A 26,995-nucleotide genomic window follows, 5' to 3' on the forward strand; every position below is an offset into this window, starting at 1 on the left:
ATTGTGATTTAACTACCCTTCTAAAAACAAAAGAATGTTGGGTATAAAATTTCTCTCCATTAGCGAATCACCGCTGGTAATTGAGTAAGGGTTACCACTTTTACAAGCTATCAGTATATCATACATCTTGTTATAGTAACTACGCTATCACACAGTAGGGTATAATGTGCAGTCCCGTCTTCACAAAGGTTTGAAAAATGTACCAGTAGTTGAATGTTTCCTTTGTCCTGATTTTAATAATGTGTTGTCTATCTTAGTTAACTGTCCTTGCCAAGATTTTTGACAGCTTGATTTTACAAAGGAAGGTATTTTGATTAGCCCAATACATTTTTGTGATTTAGTTGAGATAATTGAGTTGAAAGCAAATAAGTCAGCAGGTCATGATGGAATCCCAACCAGTTTTTCAGTTCTTAGCTTGCACTTATTGTGAATCTCTCACCCAGCTCAAACTCCAAAGTGACTGGAAAAAGCACAGGTGACTCCTGTATCTATGAAGGGTAACAGAATAGGCCCACAAAACTGTGGACCAATATCTTTAACATTGGTTTGCTGCAGAATCCGTGAACATATTATCAGTTTGAATATGATAAATTTCCATGACACAAAAGTTTCTGTCCATGAACCAGGACAGTTTTCAGAAGCATCACTCAAGCAAAACTCAGCGTGCCCTTTCCTCACACGAGATCCTGCGAACCACGGATGAAGGCAACAGGTGGATTCTATACTCCTAGATTTCTGTAAAGCACATACTGCCAACTGTTAAACAAGGTACAAGCATTTGGAATAGGTTCCCAGGTATGTGAGCGGCTCGAAGACTTCTTAAGTAACAGAACCCAGTCTGTTGTCCTCGACAGCGGGTGTTCATCAGGGGTGCCGCAGGGAGGTGCGAAAGCAACTCTGTTATTTCAGTCTCCAGCTGTTTTCTGATGATGCTGTGGTGTATTGGGAAGGTGTAATTGTTGGGTGACTATAGGAGGATACATGATGACTTAGACAACATGTCTAATTGATGTGATGAATGGCAGTAGCTCTAAATGTAAAAAAAAGTAAGTTAATGCAGATGAGTAGGAAAAACAAACCAAAATGTTCACGTACAACATTAAAGCTCGTGTCATGTAAGACAGCGCTTCAGCGCCTGGAGACGAAGCATTGGAGGGATGAGAACTGCGTGTGCATGGCAGCAGAGAGTGGGCAAACAAAGTCCACGTTGCCAAGCTGTGTTGCTGCGGACACAGTCAGTCTCATTTGCCTTTGGTACATCAAAGAAGGGAAGGCAGAAAGGTGGAAGGAGTATATAGAGGGTTTATACAAGGGTGATGTACTTGAGGACAATATTATGGAAATGGAAGAGGATGTAGATGAAGATGAAATGGGAGATAAGATACTGCGTGAAGAGTTTGACAGAGCACTGAAAGACCTGAGTCGAAACAAGGCCCCGGGAGTAGACAACATTCCATTAGAACTACTGATGGCCTTGGGAGAGCCAGTCATGACAAAACTCTACCATCTGGTGAGCAAGATGTATGAGACAGGCAAAATACCCACAGACTTCAAGAAGAATATAATAATTCCAATCCCAAAGAAGGCAGGTGTTGACAGATGTGAAAATTACCGAACTATCAGTTTAATAAGTCACAGCTGCAAAATACTAACGCGAATTCTTTACAGACGAATGGAAAAACTGGTAGAAGCGGACCTCGGGGAAGATCAGTTTGGATTCCGTAGAAATGTTGGAACACGAGAGGCAATACTAACCTTACGACTTATCTTAGAAGAAAGATTAAGAAAAGGCAAACCTACATTTCTAGCATTTGTAGACTTAGAGAAAGCTTTTGACAACGTTAACTGGATTACTCTCTTTCAAATTCTGAAGGTGGCAGGGGTAAAATACAGGGAGCGAAAGGCTATTTACAATTTGTACAGAAACCAGATGGCAGTTATAAGAGTCGAGGGGCATGAAAGGGAAGCAGTGGTTGGGAAAGGAGTGAGACAGGGTTGTAGCCTCTCCCCGATGTTATTCAATCTGTATATTGAGCAAGCAGTAAAGGAAACAAAAGAAAAATTCGGAGTAGGTATTAAAATTCATGGAGAAGAAGTAAAAACTTTGAGGTTCGCCGATGACATTGTAATTCTGTCAGAGACAGCAAAGGACTTGGAAGAGCAGTTGAACGGAATGGACAGTGTCTTGAAAGGAGGATATAAGATGAATATCAACAAAAGCAAAACAAGGATAATGGAATGTAGTCAAATTAAATCGGGTGATGCTGAGGGGATTAGATTAGAAAATGAGACACTTAAAGTAGTAAAGGAGTTTTGCTATTTAGGGAGTAAAATAACTGATGATGGTCGAAGTAGAGAGGATATAAAATGTAGACTGGCAATGGCAAGGAAATCGTTTCTGAAGAAGAGAAATTTGTTAACATCGAGTATTGATTTAAGTGTCAGGAAGTCGTTTCTAAAAATATTTGTATGGAGTGTAGCCATGTATGGAAGTGAAACATGGACGATAACCAGTTTGGACAAGAAGAGAATAGAAGCTTTCGAAATGTGGTGCTACAGAAGAATGCTGAAGATAAGGTGGGTAGATCACGTAACTAATGAGGAGGTATTGAATAGGATTGGGGAGAAGAGAAGTTTGTGGCACAACTTGACTAGAAGAAGGGATCGGTTGGTAGGACATGTTTTAAGGCACCAAGGGATCACAAATTTAGCATTGGAGGGCAGCGTGGAGGGTAAAAATCGTAGAGGGAGACCAAGAGATCAATACACTAAGCAGATTCAGAAGGATGTAGGTTGCAGTAGGTACTGGGAGATGAAGAAGCTTGCACAGGATAGAGTAGCATGGAGAGCTGCATCAAACCAGTCTCTGGACTGAAGACCACAACAACAACAACAACATCATATTATAATTCAAATCTATGAGAGAAATTCAGGAGAGAAATATTAATTCATGTCTTGATGACATTGTGTCTACTGCTCCACAGATTTGCTCTGCATGATGTCGGGAGGCGAGAACAGCTGATACAGCATTGTGAAGATGTGAAGTACAATTTTTCTCAAAATGACAATTGTCATGGAAACTGCTTGCAATAATTATCATTTATTGCAATCTGTATTATAAGTAAAAATTTAATACACAATAAAATTAACTTCGAGCACAAATCAAAATCATTACATTTGCTTGACAACTGCTTCTGCTCAATAGAATTTTTAAAAATGTGTTCAAGGTGTGTGTGTTGATGTGTTTGACTGTAGTTAACTGCAATTTCTGCGCATTAAAAATAATTAGTGGTAGAAAAGACTAATGAAAAGACTACCATAAAAATGGTCAGTAAGTTGTCATATTTTTCGCTGTTAACAGGCATTATGAGTGTAAACGAACTTGTTTGACATTACAGTGAGAGAATCAGCATTTATAGTCTATTGAACAAGCAAACAATTAACCATCATCTGTGAATAACTCCAGGGAATGATGACCGATAACATCGAAAACCTCTGATATCTCGACCAGTAACAGTTACTGTCATTTTAGAGCCTTATTTAGTTCGTGTCTTGAAAATGACAGGGGTCTACATGTGGAAATATTGGACTTTCGATGACTTTATCCAGCTGCGTTCTCACTTGTTATTAGAGCTTACAACGTGGTGGGGGAAGCTTAACTTCTACTTGGGCAATATGTTGAACATTATACTCTACATAATTCAAAGGATACGAAGTCCTAATCAAAAAGACTAAGAAGTTCTCAGCATTATGTATGCAACTGTTATGTTGACAACACCACGAGTCTTTACAACTAAGACATATTATTACTTTGTTTCAAAGTCTGTATCATAATACCACCATTACTTCTACTTGAGTCTGTTTCTGAACAATCTGATTGTAAATTTAAGATGACAGGTTCAAGGCTTACATCCATCATCACTTCCCTGTCAAACTTGTCAGCATGCCACACAGACTGTACATATGCTACAGGTGGCATGTTGTCTATTGCCTCATGCACAAGCGATGCAGTGAATCTTATCTTGAATGGTTTTTTTCCCCCCTCCAATATAGCCTTATCCTTTCCCCAAATTAATTCCATAGGGCTACACTGACAGTGACACATGGGTAAACGGAAAACTGTGTAGCCCCATTCATGTGCAAGGAAGTCAAGTTTGCATGTTCTGTCACATACTTGTATAAATTAACAAGCTGCAGGAGGTCAGCACAAGTCTAGTTTATACTATACTTAATATTTTTATTTTTTAAGCCAAGGAAAAAATATCCACTTTTCTTGTGTTTATACTTGGTTTTTTTCTCTGTAACATTTGAATTGTAACTGGCAATGACCGACTTCGAAGCAAGGTATGACAAGAATTGTGAATCACGACACAAAATTGACAGAGTTCATTTCCGAATGGTAGTCACTGCTGTTTTTCTGACACATAAAACCGGCCGAAGTGGCCGCGCGGTTCTGGCGCTGCAGTCTGGAGCCGCGAGACCGCTACGGTCGCAGGTTCGAATCCTGCCTCGGGCATGGATGTGTGTGATGTCCTTAGGTTAGTTAGGTTTAACTAGTTCTAAGTTCTAGGGGACTAATTACCTCAGCAGTTGAGTCCCATATTGCTCAGAGCCATTTTACACATAAATACAAGTTCACTCTCAGAAACAAAACCAGAAGAAGAGTCAGCATGCAGAATAATCATCCGAGAACCTACTTCTATGAAAACTTTAAAACTGCCAGTACCATCACTCATTTTCCAGCAGATCCTTCTGGATTGATTCTAATTGGCCTGTGTGTCATCAAGCTAATACAATGTTGAACTATCTCATCACCTTGTATCATGAATCTTTATATGGGATGCAGTTCGTGCTGCACCTAAGTCACTTCTTTGAACTAAAAACTTTCTTCTTAACTTATACACAGGAACCAATGACCTTCAAAATTCCTTACATTGATGAAGTGCTTACCATTGAAGCTAATTTTCTCCTACATAACTGTAACACATTTTTGTGATGTTGGGTATTCATCATTCACATGGAGCACTGTAAAATACCATTGTTAAAACCGTCCATTTACGTTACAGGTTCATTGTGATTTCGATGCTTTCCAGGCAACATGAAACCAACCTTTTCTATGGTTCTTACTGCTCTGACACTTTTGTTTACAATTCTCTTGCTACCATCACATGGTTCTGGAGTCTGTTCTTGTGTTTCCAAATGTCAGCAGTAGGATTGCTTTCAAATTCATGTTTGAGAAAGTTATAAATTTGGTAAAAAGCTCCCTCACCTGATTGTGAAACACTTTACATTTATTGCCATCAGTCCCCCCCTCCTGTTTTTAATCGCTCTTAAACATTTACAGATAAAAATTCACACCTATACTGCTACAAGAAAAAGAAAAAAAGAAAACAGAAAAAAGAACAGACAGTTGAATGAATAATTCAGTTGTCGCTAAGTACAGCAACAGTGCAGCATGTAGGAACCCGATTCTCACTGTCTAGCTGTAACTCGCTGCTAGCCACTCGGAAAGAGAATGAATATTATTGGCTGCCAGAGGCTAGGAAAGGGGGATGCGCAGAACGACTGAAAATTGGGCCGCCTTCCAACACGAAGCAGACTTTAGTAGTGTGCTGCTTGCTGCAATTGCATTGATTAAATATCTAGACATAGCATTGCAAAGCGATATGAAATCATTGCAAAGCGATATGAAATGCAGTGAGCATGCAAGGATTGTAGTAGGGAAGGCAAATTGTCGACTTAAGTTTATTGGGAGAATTTTATGGAAGTGTGTGGTTCATCTGTAAAGGAGACCACACATAGGATACTAGTGTGAGTCATTGTTGAATATTGTTAGAGCGTTTGGGATCCACACCTGGGCAGATTAAAGGAAGACATTGAAGCTGTTCAGAGAAGATATTTGTTTTTAGATTCTGTTATTTTGAATGAATAGCTTTATTTTTTATTTAAATACAGTTTTTCAAATTATTATTAGTCTTTAAACTGAGCAGAGATGCAAAGTACAATAAATTTAGCATCATTCAATATTGGACCCCTGTAAAATTAAAAATGAACACACTTTCACTGCCAGTGTAGTAAACTAGTATGTGACCTCAAAATAACAAATGGCATTTTTGAACTGTTCATTCAAGTACATTTTTGCACAATGTGCACTTCGCAGTTACAGTTCCTGTTCTGTGGATATTACAAAGAGATTTCTTGTGCATTCCACAACAGAATATTGTTTTCCAATCTTCGTTCCTCTTGCAGTCTTGACATCGCCGTGGTGCTGGTAACTTGGAACACTGATTTTGGGGGCAGCGTGGAGGGTAAAAATCGTAGAGGGAGACCAAGAGATGAATACACTAAGCAGATTCAGAAGGATGTGGGTTGCAGTAAGTACTGGGAGATGAAGAAGCTTGCACAGGATAGGGTGGCATGGAGAACTGCATCAAACCAGTCTCAGGACTGAAGACCACAACAACAACAACAATGGAAAAATTAAATAACAAAGAGAATGAGAGAAATATTTCCTAAAACCTTCATTTATAACAAATAAGAAACCATAACAATAAAAATAAAAAAAATCGATCAGTCAAGAGTGTGAATACACTTTCAATCATTTTAAGACAAAGACTTGACACGGCAAGTATGTAGCTCATCCGATAAAATTATAATAGTGAAAAATTCAACATGGGGTAGTCAGAATACAATGCTTACTAATGCGAGGGTTAATGTGTTCACTACCTCTTCATTGACTTCAGAACTCAAAACATAACAGTTAACTGTGTCCATTGCTTCACTAGCTTTTGATGTTGTAAGAACTGCCAAAGTTTCTGGTTCATCCTTGTCTACAATTTTGTCTTGTTTTTCTGTTGTCTGATCCTGCAAGGCTTCATTAGTTGTCATAGCCTGACAGACGGCAACACCTTCATCACAGTCTCACATTCACCATTTTCATTGAAGCTAAGGTAGTCAGTGTTTTCTTCTTGCTCCATTATTTGCTGCCATTGCTCAGCTGCAATCCCTTATTCTCTGGTGTATCTTCTGTAAGTATTCAATGAAAGCCAGCTTTCTTAAAACAGATTGAGACTGTGTTTTTGTGCACAGACTGCAGGCACTTCTTATGAAATGCATAGCAACTAAGATGGATCATTTTGGATTACAGTATCAAGATAGACCAGTCTCTTCTGTACAATAATCTTCGTGTTTTTTTTTTTTTTTTTTTTTTTTTTTTTTTTTTTTTTTTCCAGGCCTTGTATAATGCCTTGGTCAAGTGGCTGAAGTTGGATTGTATAACTGGGAGGAAAAAAAAACACTACATTTACATAATGTACATATAACATATCTTCAGTGTGTGCTGCATACCTGTCAGTAAACAGGAGGACTTTCCTATTACTAACACCCATCCTTGCATCCCAGGCATGCAAGAATTTTTCAGATGTGATAGTTGTTACCCATACATTTGCATTAGAAGTATATTTTCATAGTAATACCCACACATTTTTGAGGCATTGTGGACTCTTCGCCTTTCTACTTAATAGTGCCATAAACGTTTCTGTTTTGCTTTTATTGCAACATAATAAAACAGTTAGCCTCTCTTTGCTAGTTTTTCTGCCATGGCATTTTTATCCTCTGAACTCGAGAGTTTTGTCAGGCAGAAGGTGAAAACATAAGCCCATTTCACCTGCATTAAAAACATAATTGGGACTGCACTTTTCTATGATTGATGGAAGAGAGTTTTCCTATGAGTGAAGAGTGTCAATGTTTGTTTTCAGCCTCACCTTGAACACATTTATACGCTAAATTGTGTCTGTTCATTGACTTTTTTATCCAACAATGGGATACTTTGAAATCCGCAAGTCCAACTTTTGTGGCAAATATGTTTCTTTGACATGAACCACAATACCATAAGTTGGAATATTTGAAACATGAGGTTATTTTATCCATTTCATCAGCTCGTTTTCCTGTCGTGGAAACCAACATCAAGCACTCATTTTCATTTGCTGTTTCCTCATTCAAAACATACTGCTTCAGTATTTTTCATTTACAGACTGTTGTATTTCATGTTGATGGTGCAATGCTGCTTAGCCTTCACACAGCATTGACAAGTTTCATGTGTAAATTTTTGTACACTTCCTGAGCAAACTCAATAACACTTGTAACTCACATCATGAACATACATTTTCAAGAATGCATCTATGTGAAAGTATGATGTGATAGGATAGACAAACAGTTGATTGAGTCTCTTGAATTACGGCATTGTTGTACAGGGCCCTGCTATCTAGGCATACTTGAAAACAAGCTAGCAGCATCATTGAAAAAAAAAATTCCTTTGACTACAAGGATGGCTATGTTCTGCCAGCATGATGGGCCTCTGCACATACAAGTTGTCAGGTGGCAAGTCCTAAATGTAATCTTCTATGGAAGATGGACAGACAGAAATGGTCATGTTTCTTGGTCACCAAGATCCCCGTGAATTACCCCTTTATGTTTTTGCACATGCATATGGTTGAACAGAAAATTTTACCAATTAAAAATAAACACAGGAGACATATTTATCAATTGGACTATGAATAGTGCTGCCCTCATAAAAGAACTCCAAGATTACATCCAAGGAGTTGCGCATGGCAGTGTCAGTAGAATTCTGTTGCAAGTCTGCTTCTTCAGCAACACAGTTTTTACAAAGCACAACTTACTTACAATTAAATCACATTAACTAATAGGCCCCCTCTTCTAGAAAAACTGAAAACAGAGGACTTCTGGAGTGGGTTACCTTGTGATTGGTATTTTATTTTGAATGTTTGTTGAATAACTGACACATCAGTGCTGTTTGTAGGTTTGACTGGGAAGTCTTAGTATGAACCACACTCTCGATGCACCCGTATGCCATCATTTCTTTCATGGAAAACACAACCACCAGTCAAACAGAGAGTGAAAAAGAGTCTGACATTAGGCAGACAGGCAAATCTGTGCACTAGACAAACATCATCAGTAGCTAACAACAAAGTTCAAATCACAGTCCTGGAAAAAACCACATACCACATGGAAGCTGTCAATAAATACACTGGAGAGCTAGCTGTAAACATTAGCTGCTTGATAAGTGAGACCATGGCGGTCTGCAGCAACCCTTAAATCTGCCACAGACATTTTTCCACATGGATGTGTTCTTCTCTGCAGTACCTAGTGACCTTACCAGAGACATATATTCAGTGATTCATTGATACAGCTGGACAGATTACAATAAATTTGAAAGTGGATTGAAGTGGTAGGGAGAATTTATGAAAATTGACTTTGAACTTAATCATTTGTCTTTGCTTAACATCTTCTCTGAGTATTTGTTTGGATTGCTTTCTAACGGCTGTATATCTGTAACCAAGATTATTGGACATATATTATTTGGAATGTTTCATTTCAATTAATTTGTATTACCATCTAAAATATTTACTGTTCCTCCTACAAAATCCTTTATGTATTTTCACCACATGTGGATAATATTCAACTCTTTTCACATAAGTAATCATTTTCTAACAGCATGACTCTATTGTGTACAGTTGCTTGTCTACAAACTGAATTAAAGAACTGACAAGTTTTCTGATATGTCACTTATAAAATTCATTAATAAAAAGATCCTATCTAATTATTATTATGTTATGATTACATCTTCTTGTTAAGAACAGCATTATATATAAATAAATGAAAATGCCTAATATAATTTTAGTACAAAGAAAGCTGGAGTCATACTGTGATTTATCCAAAGAACCTTAAAGAATTGTTATTAGCCTACAAAGGAAGCTATTAGCAAAATTATTGTTTGATTCTTGAGTACTGTATGCTAGTCGGGGCCATTACCAAGTAGGCTCGGCAGGTTAGCTATGAACTTCTTCATGGGTATTTTAACTCAGAACAAGAATGTCACAGAAATTCTCATCAAACTCCACTGGAATACACAGGAACGAAAGTACTGTACATTTCACAAATCTTACTCTTAAAAATTATGAGAACCAACATTCCAATACAGCTCGAGAAACATTTTCAGGAGGTGATACCCCACAGCCCTTATATATTTGAAAAAATGTTGTATTACCACCTTGAGCTGCTAGTAAAATACTTTATTTACACAGCCAGTTTCACTTGTGTGACCATCATCAGGTTCATAAAATAAAGGTAAGATGACTTTTTCAAGAAACATATTACAAGAGCAAATTGGAGAAATTTGTGTGTGTAAAGAGTGCAATTGACAACCTTTTTTTATAAATAAAGATGTAATGACAGTAATGATCAGGATATTTTTGAGAAAAGGAAATCAGAAATTAAGGATAGAAATTAAGGAAAAATATAATAAAATCTTTTGTCATCACTTGTTGAACTTGAATAGTAACATATGTGATGCACAGATTTTTTTACCTTTTAGAAACGAGATAAATGTTGAGAAAATGTGTATTCATTTTCCGAAATTATGCATTTCAAACAGTAATATCAGTTCAAACTGAAAACTTTAACTTTTTTACACCTGATTCAATTCATTTATTTAATTTTAGGTACAAATTACATCCTATGCAGTGAGTGTGAAGCAATATATCGTTTAAATATGTATACATCACCAAAATTTCCGGATTCTGGGACACCCTCTAATGCAGCTCAGAGCTTGGCTCCTGATCTTATGGGTACAGATCCCATTCAAGAAGAAGGTATTTGCAGTATTATACTGTTATGCTTAAGATAAAGTTTATTTCTTAGAAATCCGTTATGTGTGTACAAATGCCATTACACTTCATTTTTGTTGCTTAATTAGATCACCATCGAAGTTCAGGTATGTAGTTTTGCTTCATATACTTATTTTGCCTGTGACACTCTTGAGTGTCATCGAGCAGAAATGTTTGTTACTTTATAAACCCATATCTATATTGGGCATCATATGAACATACATTATCAGCATTTAATATGAAAGACAAAGCACAGTTATAACTTAATTTGTTCTTGGCACTACATTCTAACTGTTTCAACTCTTCACTACACCATTGAACGATGGCTACAGAAAAGCTATACTGATAACACATGTTTATCTGAGAATTTAAAATTGATAAATTTGGTAAATGTAATTGTACAGTCCAGATGTGGCTTTTTAAAATATTTAGGATCTTATTTGATATGAATTTCTTGTTGTGAGCTTTGTAACTACATAATATACACCTGCTGAACAGAAGTAAAAGAAATTACATCTGATCATGATCTGTAAAGGAACTCCCCTTGACTGGAGGTGTAATACGTTAATAGCTTCTGAAACATCATCACAAAATGTGGACTCTGAGAGATATTTTTGTTTTTGTTAAGACATGGAACTCTATTCTCTTACCTCGTTTGTTTTTGCCATGCTTATCTCCTTTCAGAGGATAATTATAAAAGACTAGCTTTACTTCTGAATTACTTGCCCAAAAATTATGCGAAATTTATAACTAGAGGAGAGAAAAAACTTCTCATAATCTTGTCAGATACTCATTTGGAAGAGCATTATAATTATAATTAATGTAGTAGCTAGTCCATATCTTTTACAAGGTCATCTCAATGTAAAAAGGAAGGAAGTCACAAAAATTGGAAATAAATAAAAGATGGCATCTCAGAAGTATTACAGAATATGCATTCCATCATCAGATGTGTGTGGTAAAACAGTCACATCTATATTGATTCAGTGAAATATGCCCATGCATAAATAACCAATAACCAGTGGTATAATTAAAAACCACTTAACCACATAGGTAAAATCAGATATTTTTTTTACAGCTACTTTGTTTTATAGCACATACTGAACCCAAACTGACCACTGACCATACCAACCAAAAGTGAGAAAAGTTTTTGTTGCTCATGGTCAGCTTTGAGAAATGAAAAAAGGAAAGTAGTGATGGCATCTCAGAAGTATTTCAGAATATGCATTCCATCATCACATCTGTCTGGTAAACCAGTCACATCTTTATTGATTCAATGAAATACGTCCCTGCACAAATAACCAATAACTAGTGGTATCATGCAAAACCGCTTAATCACAAAGGTAAAAATCAGAAAAAAAAATTTGGAACAACTTTGTTTTATAGCACATACAGAACCCGAACTGACCACAGACTGTACTAACAAAAGACGAGAAAAGTTTTTGTTGCTCATGGTCAGCTTTGAGAAATGAAATAGCGAAGGTAGTGAAGTATCGAATAGGCAAAGAACAAGGCCTGGCAGATATCCTTGGACTGTACACATGATATTTCATTTAACTGGCAAAATGAGAAACTATAGCAAATGAAGCAGGCTAAAGAGAGTAAGGAAGGCCTAAAAATAACGTTGAGAGAAAGTGCAATATTGCAATACAGGAATGATTAGAGGAGAAATGCAAAACTGTAGAATCATACATGCCTATGTGAAACACAGATGCCTTCTAAGAAAAATTAAAGAAATCTTTGAAGAAAAACACCTGGTATGCAAAATCAAGAAAAATGTAATAATTCTTGTTCTTTGGAAGGCAGGTGCTAAGAGGTATGAATTTTGCTGAATCACCAGTTTAATATCTCATGGTTGCAATATAATGCTAGAAATTATTTACAGAAGAATGGAAAGACTGGTAGAAATTGACCTCATTCTCAGAGAAGATCAGTTTGGGTAACGAAGAAATGAAAGAACTTGTTAGACAGTACCAAACTTGTGACCTTATCTCACAATATAGATTGAAGAAATACATATCTGTATTTATAGCCTTACTTGGAAGAGGAATGTGATGTTAAGCAGTTCAGACAAGAAAAGTCTAATAAAAGAAGATTTTTTTTAATATCAACTATAAATTTTAGGGTCTAAATTTTAGCTTTGTTAGATGTGAGATGTGAATGTTAAATGGTTGAGATAAGACAAAAATAGAAGTTTTTGAAATGTTATAGTACTGAATAATGCCAAAAAATAGACTGAGTGGAGGAATGACTAATGGAAAGGTACCAAACCTAACTGTGTGGAAAACATTTGTGGCACAGCTTGACTAAAAAAGGGATTCATTGACAGGACACATCCCAAGGCATCATCAGTTTGGTAATGGAGGGAGGTGTAAGGGCTAAAAATTGTAGAAGGAAACCAGGGTTTGATCACAGTAAGCAGGCTCAAATGGACGTAAACTGAAGAGACTTGCACAGTGTGGACTGGACTGCAGTGAGCTGCATCCAATCTCTTTTCAAAATGAAGACAACAACAATTCCCAAGTAAATATATTATGTTCCATAAGCAAACTAAAGACTTGTGATGGTTCCTATCCCTACCATCTCTCAGTAGTGAAATACTTTTAGGGTGATCGAGTTGGGTTATAGAAAGGAATGTCTCCACTTGCACTGCACTGTCTACCTATTTTAGAGTCACTGACCCATCAAATCACCCAATCCATATGAATGAAATGAGGACATATTCAGTTAAGGAAATGGAAGCAAGCAACCTGTATACATTAGATAATTAGTAAATTTATTAAGCAGAAGCAATGCTTTGTGAAGTTCGTTTTTGTCCCTGTATTTTACAAAACTGAATGCATGGCTCCACCCTTTCCTCTTATCCTAGTGACTCCAAATACGACACAGCTGATTTTTACATTGAATGGAACCATATTGGAGGGACGGTGGAAGGTGGTCCGAGATAAATTACCAAAGGTTTTGAAAAGTGTCATGTAAAACCTTTACACATTTTTCATTCAGCTCCTACACTTTTGGTGTCAAAGAACTGGTTTTTTAAATGCTGCACATAAAGTTTCATCATATGGGTAATCCATTAAATTTTGGGCATGCAGCTGTGCAATTACTACTACTTACTTTGATACTTCAGCTGCATATTGTGCAGCCGTCCTCAGAGTGAGTCACAAGACTGACAACAAGGTGCCAAGTGTGGCCTTATATACTCCACCACAGTGATATGGTGCAGGAGTGTCACTGATGCTGGTCAGTGGCAAAGAGGTACACTTACACATATGCTGCCTGTCGTGAAAGCGTTCAGACATTCGATTCACTTATTGATGTGTATTTAGTGGCAGCAACACCTTGACAACCTTTATGCAATTGAATTACATCAAGAGCTGGATTCCATGCCTTATCCAAATTAAAACCATTATCTCTATTTGTTAAGCTATTCCTATTTCTATGGGATCCTTGAAAACAGAATTCCAAAAGGAGGAAGTGTATGTTAAAATCTTCATGTCTGTAGTTCATTGAATGACCCATATCTATACAATGTTCTGTCATAGCTGACTTGGCTGGCTGTGGTAAGCATGTGTATTTTCAGTGTTCCATTCCTCTCCCATGAACGGTTCATGTTGTCTGACTTATATTCTAAACATCACAATTTCCACAAGGAATCTGATACACGCCCACTTTACGAAGCAATAATTCGTCCATCACATAACCCAATAAGGCTGCAATCTTCATATGAGCTGGAAGATCACGTTAACACAGTGTTTGTTTAGAATATGGCTTATTTTTGAAGAAAGAGCACCCACATAAGGCAAAAACACTCTTGATCTGAAAGTACTACTTTCTTCTTTCAGGTCATGTAGTTGCATTTTAGGATTCATATTGAACACACTGCAATTTTTATTTTATTTTTATTTTTTATTTTTTCGGAAATATCCATTCACTTTAAAAACGCTCTTGAGGTGTGTGAGCTCTTCTTGCAAATTATCATAATTGGATATGCAGTGTGCCCAGTGCACAAGGTCTTAAGGACTCATTCGATTTGTGAAGAGTTATTGCAGCTACTGGCACAGAGGATGGCAAGACAGTCTGTGGCCCAAATATCATAAGTAGTATTTGCATGACTGCTTGCCCAGAACTTAATGGATTATTCATTATGCCACAAGAAATTAAAAAATACACATCATCATATGGATCATATGGGAGTTTAGACAGTCCAGAACTGAACTTCATTGCACTTCACTTTCTTCAGAACACTGAGAGGCAAGCTATTTCTTGGGGTGTAGGAGAGGTGATAGTCAATTGATAGGAGATAAGTGCTTTAAGCTGAAAGAGGGGGGGATCAGCTATCCGCATCATCAAACAATAGAAACTGCAGTTGGAATATCAACAATATAAGGAAAAAGATGAGTGCTACTCATGATAAAAATGAAATGTTGACTTGCAGACAGGCACAACAAAAAGACTGTTGCACATCTAGTTTTCAGCAAAAGCCTTCTTTTGAAAAGGAAAAAAAAAAAAAGAAAAACCTCACACACACACATTCACACAGCAAGCACACCTCATGCACACATGATGACTATTTCCTGCCACTCCAGCCAGAATCAATCCTTTTCATAATATTGTTGATATTCCAATGCAGACTTTCCATCATTTGATCTGCCAGAGATGACAGTCGTGTGTGTGAGGTGTGATTGCTTGTGTGAACAAGTGAGGTAGTGCAGTGGTTAGCATAATGGACTCACATTTGGGAGGACGACAATTCAAGCCTGTGTGCAGCCATCCAGATTTAGGTTTTCCGTGGTTTCCCAAGATCCCTGGAGGAAAGTGCCAGGATAGTTCCGTTGGAAGGGCATAGCCAATTTCTTTCTCCATCCTTCCCCAATCCAAGTTTGTGCTCTGCCTCTAATGACCTCGTTGTTGATAGGATATTAAACACTAATCTCCTCCTCAGTGTGTATGTGGGGGGGAGGGGGGGGGGTCGCGCATCCACGAAAGCTTTAGTGTATCAGTCTTTTCGTTGTGCCTGGCTCCGCAACTCAACATGTCATCTTTGCAGTGGATAGAAATCTCTCTTTTTTTCTTAATTTTATACACATCATCAGCTAAGAACAATTGAAGTAAGTCATATGTAAGTGCTACCAATAGCTGAAGTTGAAACACGGGGTGTGTCTGGAAATTAAGTTGAGTAAATCCATAAAGAACAATTCTTTGAAAATAAAAGTACAGATGTTTGGTATTCTTTGAAATAGCACCCTTTGGCATCATTACATGTTTACCAGTGAGTTGGCAAACTCTGATAGGCTTTCTGGAACATCTCGTTGCAGTGACTTTCACAGCATTTACCATCCCTAAATAATGGCCCTTTAAGGTTCTTTTTATTCGAGGAAACAAAAAGAAATCTGCTGGTGCCTGATTGGGACTGTATCATAGCTGGGTCAGTGTTGTGACACCATGCCTGGCCAGGAACATACTAACAATGAAGGCAGTATGAGATGGTCATTGTCTTGATTGAGTCGCCAATTTCCACTAATCTCCTTCCTAATGCGAAGTGCCCAATTTCAGAGCCTTTCAAATTTGCTGTTGACAGCTTTTTGCACCTCACATACTCTGAGTAGACAGTGTCTTTGGAATCAAAATAGATGATGAGTGTCATCTTCAAGTGGGATTTCATCATCTTTGCCTTTTTTGGCTTTGGAGAAGCCTTAATGTGCCACTCTGCCTGATTCCCCTAACTTCACACAAAATTTAATGGCCTATCACTGTTCAATGAATTGTGGCATTTTAATCACCCAATGTGTCACTTAAACACAGGTACACACTATGAGTAATCCATACTGGGCAACAGCCAGCTGGCAACTGGCAAGGATTGTGTTGCCTTCCCAATGCCATCCACCATCTTTCCACTCACCAGTCACAGTGCTCCAACATTCTGGATTGGCAGGAAAAAGTCATTCACTTTACTTTCTGGACACAGGCTTGTAAACCTTTATTCAGTGCCAGTTACAATCAATTGATCGCCATTGGGTATCGGTCATCATCAGGTAACAGAAATTATTTACATTAACTTTCATGGTATGCACAAAATGTGTGAGTTTTGAACAGCATATCAGAGTTTCAAAAGTATTTGACAGTGCACTTCAGATGTTGCTAATACTGACAGTTTCTTTAAATTGACCAAGAGTACACAACAATTTAGTCTGAAAACATGGGCGGCCGCTGTGACCGAGCGGTTCTAGGTGCTTCAGTCCGGAACTGCGCGACTACTATGGTTGCAGGTTCAAATCCTGCCTCGGGCATGGTTGTGTGTGATGTCCTTAGGTTAGTTAGGTTTAAGTAGTTCTAAGTCTAGGGGATTGATGACCTCAGATGTTAAGTCCCATAGTGCTTAGAGCCATTTGAACCATTTGAATTTGAAAACATGGTTGTGGTAATTTTCTGTGTAGATTTCATTGTCTGAACTTTCCAGCTTTATTGAATTTAAATAATGCTTCCGCATGGATTGCTATCTGGACTTTGCGTTGATATAACAATCACTTGTTTTATCTGCAGTCTGAACATGACAAAGTTACTCCTTTACCCCTTTGGTATTGGGCCAGCAATATATTTGCAGATATTGTTATTTGTGTTTTCCATTATGATATCAATTATGTTATCTATAGAACAAATAGTTTCTTTTAATTCAGGTTATCTGGAAGTGGGAACAGCAGGAACGACAGTGAAAAGTAACAGTTCCAGCAAGTCCAATGAATTAATGTTTCTATGAGACAGTGTGGACCATCCACAGGAATCATTTGTAACCCTCTTAAATTCCTTCTATGGTTCATTGATGATATCTTCATTATCTGTATTCAGGACCAAGACATTCCTTCCTCATTCTTCTGCAGATTCAAAACTTTCTAAGGGACGTCTATTTATGTATCACGAAGAGTTACTGGTGAAATAAACTTTCATTGGTTCCCATCTTTGATCGAAATGATAACAATAGTAAACATAAAATAATTATGTCACTCTTACTGTGGTATCAATAAAAATAAATTTACAAAAAGGTTATCTTATGTCACTGTCATCAAGAGTAAATAAATTTATGTAACTTTATAGGGGTCACTTCTGTATTCCATGTTGCTATGTGGAGTGCACTGTTGGCAACAGTACCTGTAATTTGATACCTATTACTTGTTCCTCAATGAAATATGTCTCCTGTGCTGTCTAGCCACTTATGGACAGAATGCAGAAGGACTTGACAAGGTGTTCAGATCTGGACATTACCCTCCAAACGTAGCCCATAGACAGATCTCCCATGCCATGTCTGTACATCTCCCTAATCTCTAATCATCCCCACTAACCAGCTGCAAATGAGCACTCCACCGTATTATCCTAAACTGGAACAATTTAACTGGTCCTAACCATGGTTCTGGCTACATTTCATCATGCTCTGAAATGAGAAACATCCTCCCCAGTTTTCTTACTACTACATCTGAAAGGATATCTGCCACCCACCCTATCCACGAAATGTCCTGTTTCAGACTTATGAAATGTCTACCCTAATCTCTTATCCCAGGGTTCATATCCCTGTGAAAGACCCAGGTACAAGATTTATCTTATGCACTCACCCACCACATTCTGTTCCAGTCTCGTCACAGGCATGTCCTACCCCATCAGAAGCAGGGCCACCTAAGAAAGCAACCCTGTGTGGACAGTTTACTGTATGCTGCATGCTGTGAGTGCTCGCCGTACTTCTGCCAGGAAGTTGGCAGAATGTTTGTGATCAATGTTTCTGGATTTGGTCTTTAACATTACACACGGCAATCAGACCATTTATGTCATGACTTTAAAACAACTCAGCAACCTGAAGAGGTGCTAAGAATGAAACTGATTGTAACACAATAAATATGTAATAATTCAGCTGAGTTGGTGTTCTTTAATCATTAACATTAGTGCCAGTTGTGGTGCTCAAAATGAAGAAGATTCTGGTATGGACCTGTTAGAGTGCACTCCTGATGGCCAGAGCAGTCAGAGTAGCGATGCCAGAGTGGTTGACAGTAATATTGTGCCAACTACTGGATTTCCGTTGTAACATTGGGTGGTACCACTATGTCCCCTCAGAGATGTTGTAAATTTCTCTACAATAGTGAATAATATAGTGAACTAAGATGGATGTTACAAACTGGAAGAGGATTATGTGCAACTGCACGTGCTTATTGGATTGAATGATTGATGATGATGGTAGTGATGGTAATAACAACAAATGATACACCATTCATGGAAATAACTGTTGTTTTTAAAGTGACTGTTACTTATATGCTAGCATCTCATTTGAAAGTTACATAGAACTGCTAAGCACAGATTATGTATGCCCACTGTTACAACAAATTAAACTGTAAATAAGTAAGTCAAGATATGGGAACTAGTTTTGTGTTTTGAAATTTAATTTGTATGTTTCTTTTTAGAAGATGATGGCTTTGATGCTGGGAACTTGGAACAGATAAGCCGTCTACAAGCAGTTTTTGTGAAACTTTTAAGTGGTGAACGATCTGAAGTACCAGAGCCATTACAGTTCACTGAGCCTGATCCATTAGGTGCAAATTCTGTGCCTCAAGTGACTGCGGATGTTGCAAACCAAATGTCAGGTGGTAAATTTATTCTCTTCTGTACATAACTTTTCCTTTATGTAGGACTTTTATGCCTTAATTTTCTACTCGTAATCCCTTAGTTTCATTATTGCAGGATTTAGTAACAGAATAACAGAACCTGTCTGTGAGAAAGTAATCTGAATTTTTATTAATAGCCTAAACATTGTAGTTTAATTTTTATAGTTTTTTCAGTTACTACCGTTGTATTGTATTTGCTCAAATCCTAAAGAACTGAGCTAAACGCTGAAATGGTTTGGTGTTTGTAGACAACAGCAGCAAAGCTGTTAACCATACATGCTAAGAATACTCATGGTATGGTGGGTGACAGGAATAGCTGTTTCATTTGAAATCAGAAGATAGTGTACAACTTCAGACTGATATTCATTTTATCTAGTTGTTACAAATCTTGTCTTTCAAATGCTACATAATTAGTAACAAAGAATATACACTTTGTGATCAAAAGTATCTGGACACCTACAAGAACATATGTTTTTCATATTAGGTGCACTGTGCTGCCACCTATTTCCAGGTACTCCATATCAGTGACCTCAGTAGTAGAGCAGAATGGGGAGCTCTGCGGAAGTCACAGACTTTGAATGTGGTCAGGTGAATGGGTGTCACTTGTGTCATATGTCCATACATGAAATTTCCACACTCCTAAACATCCCTAGGTCCACTGTTTCTGATGTGATAGTGAAGTGGAAACATGAAGGTACACTTACAGCACAAAAGCGTACAGGCCAACCTCGTCTGTTGACTGACAGAAACTGCCGACCCTTGAAGAGGCTCGTAATGTGTAATAGGCAGACATCTATCCAGACCATCACACAGGAGTTACAAACTGCATCAGGATCCACTGCAAGTACTATGACAGTTAGGCGGGAGGGTGAGAAAACTTGGATTTCATGGTCGAGTGGCTGCTCATAAGCCACACATCATGCCGGTAAATGCTATAAGATGCCTTGCTTTGTGTAAGGAGCATAAACATTGGACGATTGAACAGTGGAAAAATGTTGTGTGGAGTGACAAATCATGGTACACAATGTGGCGATCTGATGGTGGGGTGTGGGTATGGCAAATGCCCTGTGACCATCATTTGCCAGCTTGTGTAGTGTCAGCAGTAAAATTTGGAGGTGGTGGTGTTATGATGTGGTCATGTTTTTCATGGAGGGGGCTTGCACCCCTTGTTCTTTTGCGTGGCACTATCACAGCACTAGCCTACATTGATATTTTAAGCACCTTCTTGCTTCCCACTGTTGAAGAGCAATTCGGGGATAGTGATTGCATCTTTCAACATGATTGAGCAACTGTTCATAATGCACGGCCTGTGGCGGTGTGGTTACACGACAATAACATCCATGTAATGGACTGACCTGCACAGAGTCCTGACTTGAATCCTATAGAACACATTTGGGATGTTTTGGAATGCCAACTTCATGCCAGGCCTAACTGACCGACATTGATACCTCTTCTTAGTGCAACACTCTGTGAAGAATAGGCTGCTATTCCCGAAGAAACCTTCCAGCACCTGACTGAACATATACCTGCGAGAGTGGAAGCTGTCATCAAGGCTAAGGGTGGGCCAACACCATATTGAATTCCAGCATTACCAATGGAGGGCACCATGAACTTGTAATCATTTTCAGTCAGGTGTCTGGATACTTTTGATCACATAGTGTATTTATTGAAAATATCAATAAATTTAAATATGGTTGTCATTAGCAAGTTTTCGGAGCCAGTGCCTCTTTCTTCAGGCAGAAAGGTTGAAGGGGAAGGAAGAGGGATGAAGAACAAGGACTGGAGAGGTATAGAAAAAGGGATAGATTTCAGGAAAGCCACCAGAAAGCCCCCCTGTGCCACAGTTCTGGGTGACATTCCTGAAATTTACCCCTTTTCCTATACCTCTCCAGTCCTTTTCCTTCACCCCTCTTCCTTCCCCTTCAACCCTTCTGCCTAAAGAAGGAGCCACTGGCCCTAAAAGCTTGCCAATTAGAGCCATCTTTTATGTGTGGGTTTTGCCGCCACTTTGTGAGTAGATATTTTATCCATCCAGATAAATTATTTTGTCAGTAATTGATTGTTTTCGTTAATAAATTTAAATAGTTACATATAACGTTTCTGTGATCTTTGTATGCTACACCTGCTTTCATTTACAAGTACATGGACACATTGAACACTGAATTGTCTGGTAGCAGAAGTGGACTAGGTTGTGTGCATCAGTACTAAACAAGGTCATTTGATTCAGCTGCTACGATCAGCAAATGCATTTAGAGTCTTCATAAGAGTTTATGAGCAATAGTAGACTCTAATGCCCAAAAGAAAAGAAAGGATCAAGACAGTAGGAAATGTCAAATGGCCTTTATCACAATAAAGTAGATTTTGTTTTAGTATGGAAGTAAATTATTTTTGCTGTAGCTATTGACAAGTGCCAAAACTATTGCAGCATATTGATGGCACTGCCTGGTATTAAGTGCTTCTTACAGCTATGTGTCCACTCTACCTCATTATGAGCCATTTCCTTTCCTCCCTCCTGAACCTATTATTTACTGTTATTACTATGCTGATGGTATTTTTCATTATATAGACTGCCTCCCTATACCTAAAACTAAACCTGTATTTCTCATTTACACGTATCACTGGCTGTCGGACACTGTAACTGCTTCAATGCCCCTAATAACTTATCCAGCTGTTACATCTGTGGCAAAAAGTTAAATCTCATACCACTACCACCACCACCTTTAGCTTCTCCATTTTTGTCTATGAAGATGGCCAGTTGGTGTTTATTAAACGGTATGTAAGGAAAGGGAAATTGAGGAAACCTTAAAATCAAGGATGTGTATACTTACAAATTTCTTATCTTCAACATTTAGTTCCTGGTCCAACCTGTTTTAAATTAAATTGTGGGAAAGGTAATAAAGAGCAAAAGAACAATCAGGCCCTTTCCTCCACTATAATTCTACTTAACATGACTGTTAATTGCCCACCATCCAGAAGGAGGGTAACCAACACAGGGGCATAAACTATTTTTTTTTTTCCTCCAGCTTTATCATTCATCTCATTTTTCACTTCAAAAATGTGTGTCACATGAATTTTAAAGTAGAAGTGTTCAATGAACTATTACTAGGCATTGCAATCCCTTAACTCTTATGTTCAGATTATTGGTCATGCCTTTTAGTTCAGTGCACCTATACAGTGCCGAGAAGGTATACCATGTATGAATTACAACTACACCTACATATACAGGGTGTATCTGAAATGAATGTAGAAAATGAGTGGACCAGTAGAGAGGGTCATAACAAAGCAACCCCCTTTGCATCCCTTAGCGTATGGTGCTAGGTGTCATTGAACAGTGTCATGCACCACCAAGAGGTTAGGGATACAACCTGCCATCTTAGCCATCAGGGTAGTGAGTCTGCAGGGCAACGATTTCAATGTCTTTGTGACATCAATGTAATAAAGAAGTTTTATGACCTTTATTTGCAAATGATGTAGTCAACATAGCTGCGGATATTCCAGGCAGGACATCACTATGGGTTTTCCACCTCTTACTGGGACATGAATACATTGCTTTTGCCTGTGCAAATGTCTGTTTAATAGCTGTCGCATAGAGGGCAGCACATCTGCATGTTGCAGAGTCTGGTTTTCCCTGCATAATTTTGTCATCATACGGGGACACACTTGTGTTTGTTACTGTGTGGATCAGACAGGAAGCAGAGCGCTGTTCTTGGGAGGAAAGGGCAGAGATGCATTGCGCATACAGGGTGGTGGATGGAAATGCTCATGCTACCGAATGTTTGTACATTCAGCAGTTTCCAAATCATCTATTACCAGACCCATGCACATGCACTGCCGGATGCACAGATACTTACGAGAGACAGATCCACTTGAGGTAAATTCTCCACTGGCACATTCTCGTAATGGCATTTAAGCCCTACTTCAAAACCCAGTGTATTTATTTTGTGTTATGGGTGTGAAGGCTTGAAGGTCGTGGTTGCCAATGCACAGTGCATACACGTGGGCTTGAAGAAGAGGCATTAGCACTGCTAGAAAACACACCCTCAACAAGCTTGTGGCATGTTGCATGGGAAGTGTGTGTAAGCCATTCCACAATTTGGCCTGTATGGCATGAAGGAGATTTGCACCCTAACCACCTTCAGAAGGTTCACGCCCTTAACCCAGATGATTTTCCACATCAATTGGATTCTGACAGTGGTTTTTGCAAAGGTGTGCTATTCAAGTGGACTTTCTGAACCTTATACTTTTTATGGATGAGGCGTGAGACGGTAAGTTCAATAGCTGCAATCAACACGTGTGGGTGTGGGAAAATCCACATGCTGCCTTTGTTCATGTTCACCAAGACTGCTTCGCTGTCAACATCTGGGCTGGCTTGGTAGGTGATAATCTGCTCGGTCCATACATGTTCCCCCCAGCGACTGGAACTCATGCAGATAATTGAACTTTATACGAAAAATTCTGCCAGAGGTTTTGGAACATGTTCCACTCAACATGTGACAGCGAACGTGGTAACAACACTGTGGTGCACCAGTGCTTTTCACACATTCAATGTGAATGCATTTGGATGAAACCTTTGGTGAGAACTGGATAGGCACAGTGGGCCAGTGACATGGCCTGCATGTTTCCCTAACTTGACACCCAATGATTTTTGCCTTCTGGACCACGCGAGATCTGTTGCCTATGAAACACCCACTGAGACTGACGAAGAGCTGCTATGGTGCATTATGGCGGCCTCTGATGCAATTTCCACTTTGCCAGGATTGTTTGAAAGAGAGTGACAGTCACTCCAGTATAATTGCATGGTGTACATTCAAGCAGGAGGGCATAATTTCGAGCTCTTTTTGTAACCGTTTTCAAATAAAGACTATAAAACTTTACCCCTCGTGGCAGCGTGCGGCACTTTTCAGTGACACCTAGCACCATACGCTAAGGGATGCAGACATGGGTTGCTACGTGAAATATGCTTGTTATGATCCACTCTACCAGTGCTCTCATTTTCTACATTAATTTCAGATACACCCTGCATACTCCGTGACCAACCATATATAAGGGGAGATCGAAAAGTTTCTATTTGAGGGCATTACTGCAGTTTATATGCAACCTAGTACAACTATGATGCGGGTATATCAGCACCAACATGTAGGCAAAAGATTAGGATGGCATTTGTGTCTTTCTGGCATGCATGTGAAAAATTCAGAAACACGAACTATGGTGATTACCAACAAATGCGTCCAAACACAACCAACATACTGTTACTCTTTTCTTAGCTCCTGAAGGACAAATACCAGTAGACATGCTTCAAAAAATAAAGAATGTGTATGAGGCAGCATGCCTGTCAAAAACCATCACCAAGGGGTGTTGCTGCTTCATGGTAACACACAACCCCATATTACAAATGTGGTAACACAGAAGTTGTGCCAAATCAGGTGGGAGACACTCAGGAACTCACCCTATAGTCCTGAGCTCTCCCCGTGTGATTATCACACCTTGGGTCCCTTAAACAAGACTGTGAAGGATCAAAGATTCCTTTCAGCTGAGGATGTGCATCAGGCTGGTTACTGAAATATTCTGGCGGCAGTACATGGTGTTTTACCAAATGAGGCTCTTCAACCTGGGGTGTCGACAGGATGAGTGCTTCAATGCTCACAGTGATTTGGCCTGACTAATGTTCTGATTCTGGACTGTAAGGCCTTTGAGCATAAACTGATTGCACCTTATACAGGTAGTACTTTGTAGAGGATGCGAACTGTACCTCTTGTTATCCTGTTCTGTTTATGAATGGTCCACAACATAGAATGACCGCCCATGTTCCTCCATATGAACTTGATATAACCTCTTTTTACTGTCATGGTCATTTCAGGAGATATATATGGTAGAGAGCAATGTGTTTCCTGCTTCTTCCCAGAAAGTAGTGCCAGAAACTATTCGTGATGATCAGTGCCTCACTTGTAATGTTAATGGTTGGAGTTGGATGAACATTTCTGTAATGCTCCACAGTTATGAAATCAACCTGTTAAGAACTATTTTGCTCTTCTGTGTGTCTTTTATATTTATAATATTCTTGTATAGTTCAGTTAATGAATCAATTGCATCATACTATAGTATAATCATTTTTCCTTATTCTGTTACCTTCTATATGTGGAAGCTTTCTCTGTGGTAAACTTTTGATGTAGGCATTAGGTGAATTTTATTGTTCATACTCAATACCGTTAAACAACTTCAACAGGTTCAGCAAGATCGGGAAGAACTGATACAAGCCAAAAGCATTTAGGTAAACAAGCATCTCAGTTATCATCATCACAGGATCGAATCACTGCACTACAACGTATAACACTGGCCGCTCAAGTGCTAGTTGCTCGATCCACAGTCATGAGTGCACTTGCCCTTCTATCTGTCAGGTAAGCCTTTAGAGTCTGAAGTAAATTAGTTTTACTCATATTTTATGGAATTTATTTTAAGTAAAACACTGAACCATTACTGTTGAGGTACAGGTTTAGGCAACATTGATGCAAGCATATAGGTGTCCGAAGTGGGGGCATTGGAGTACAGAGTTTTGATTCATTACAGAATTCTCACTTCTAAAAGTGAGTGGATAACAATCTGTTCTCTGGGATGTAAGTGGCATAGTAAGCTTTTGTGTTACCTATACACTTACGTTCTTGTGACATTACTCATCTCAAAACGGACCTTCTCACTAATAGCAAATATTTAAAAATAGCAGTTTTAGAGTCTTGCACCCCTCCTCCATGTAAATATCTGCAGATGCCCATCTGCAAGCACCATAAAATTTAATATGTTTGTGTGTAAAAAAGGCTGTTCTAGAAGTAAAAGCTAATTATAAGATTAGTTTTGCACAGCTGTACAAACGTTAGCATACTCATTTCAACAGTAATTAAGTGTAAGTGTAAAAGAATGATATAGTGGCAAATATAATGTCTTTGGAGAGATGCAGCTACTGTTTGAAATTTGTAGTTGGTTATTTATTTCAGTCAAAGTAGTGATGTAATATAGGTGACCATCTGAAAAATGCTCCTGCCTGAGCACAAAAAAGGCAGATATTCTCCTCTTTAAAAGAGTCTGACGGAAAAGTGGGGAACCAATCCTCTTTCAACTTTCCTCAGCAAAAATTTTAGTATGCGTATGTATTCGTGGTTTTTTTAACACCAAACATTCTGAATCCTTTTACCCAATCTCTCTTTCTACTGAAGCCTTCACAATTGGCATCTCTCTTTCACTCCCACTGTCTATATGTCTGTGTCCTATTGTCTCCTATTTCTCCCATTGGCACTATCCCCCGTCTGCCTCTCCCACTGTCATTTTCTTCATCCCGTTCTCTCACTTCTCTGGCAGTTTCACTGACTCTATGTCCCACTGCCATTATCTTTGTCCCAGTCTTTTTCTCACTCATTGCCACAGTCTCTCTCTTTTTTCCTTATAGCTGGGTGTCTTTTCTTCAACCATCATTGTCTTCTCTCAATGCATGTCCTTGGGGATGCTTTGCTCAGGATTTTGACCCCTAGACTGGTAAACTTCAACACATGGGTGACTCTCTCTCTCTCTCTCTCTCTCTCTCTCTCTCTCTCTCTCTCTCTCTCTCTCTCTCTCTTTTCTTTCTCTCTCTCTATCTCTCCACCTCTCCACCATCTCTTATCTCTTTTGCTCCCAGTGCTACTA

The 26,995-nt window shown here is 38.6% G+C and overlaps 1 protein-coding gene across 1 annotated transcript in view; it reads left to right on the forward strand.

Annotated features, from left to right (window-relative positions):
• The window catches only part of LOC126198416 (probable E3 ubiquitin-protein ligase HERC1), a 747,204-nt gene that overhangs the window by 480,096 nt on the left and 240,113 nt on the right, over positions 1-26,995 (forward strand). The window contains exons 44-46 of the mRNA XM_049934719.1: positions 10,521-10,670; positions 19,124-19,303; positions 25,548-25,719. Of these exons, the coding sequence (XP_049790676.1) occupies positions 10,521-10,670; positions 19,124-19,303; positions 25,548-25,719 (502 nt within the window). The remainder of the gene's footprint in view (positions 1-10,520; positions 10,671-19,123; positions 19,304-25,547; positions 25,720-26,995) is intronic.

This window comes from Schistocerca nitens, chromosome 8 (assembly GCF_023898315.1).
Source record: "Schistocerca nitens isolate TAMUIC-IGC-003100 chromosome 8, iqSchNite1.1, whole genome shotgun sequence".
NCBI classification, from domain to species: Eukaryota; Metazoa; Arthropoda; class Insecta; order Orthoptera; family Acrididae; genus Schistocerca; species Schistocerca nitens.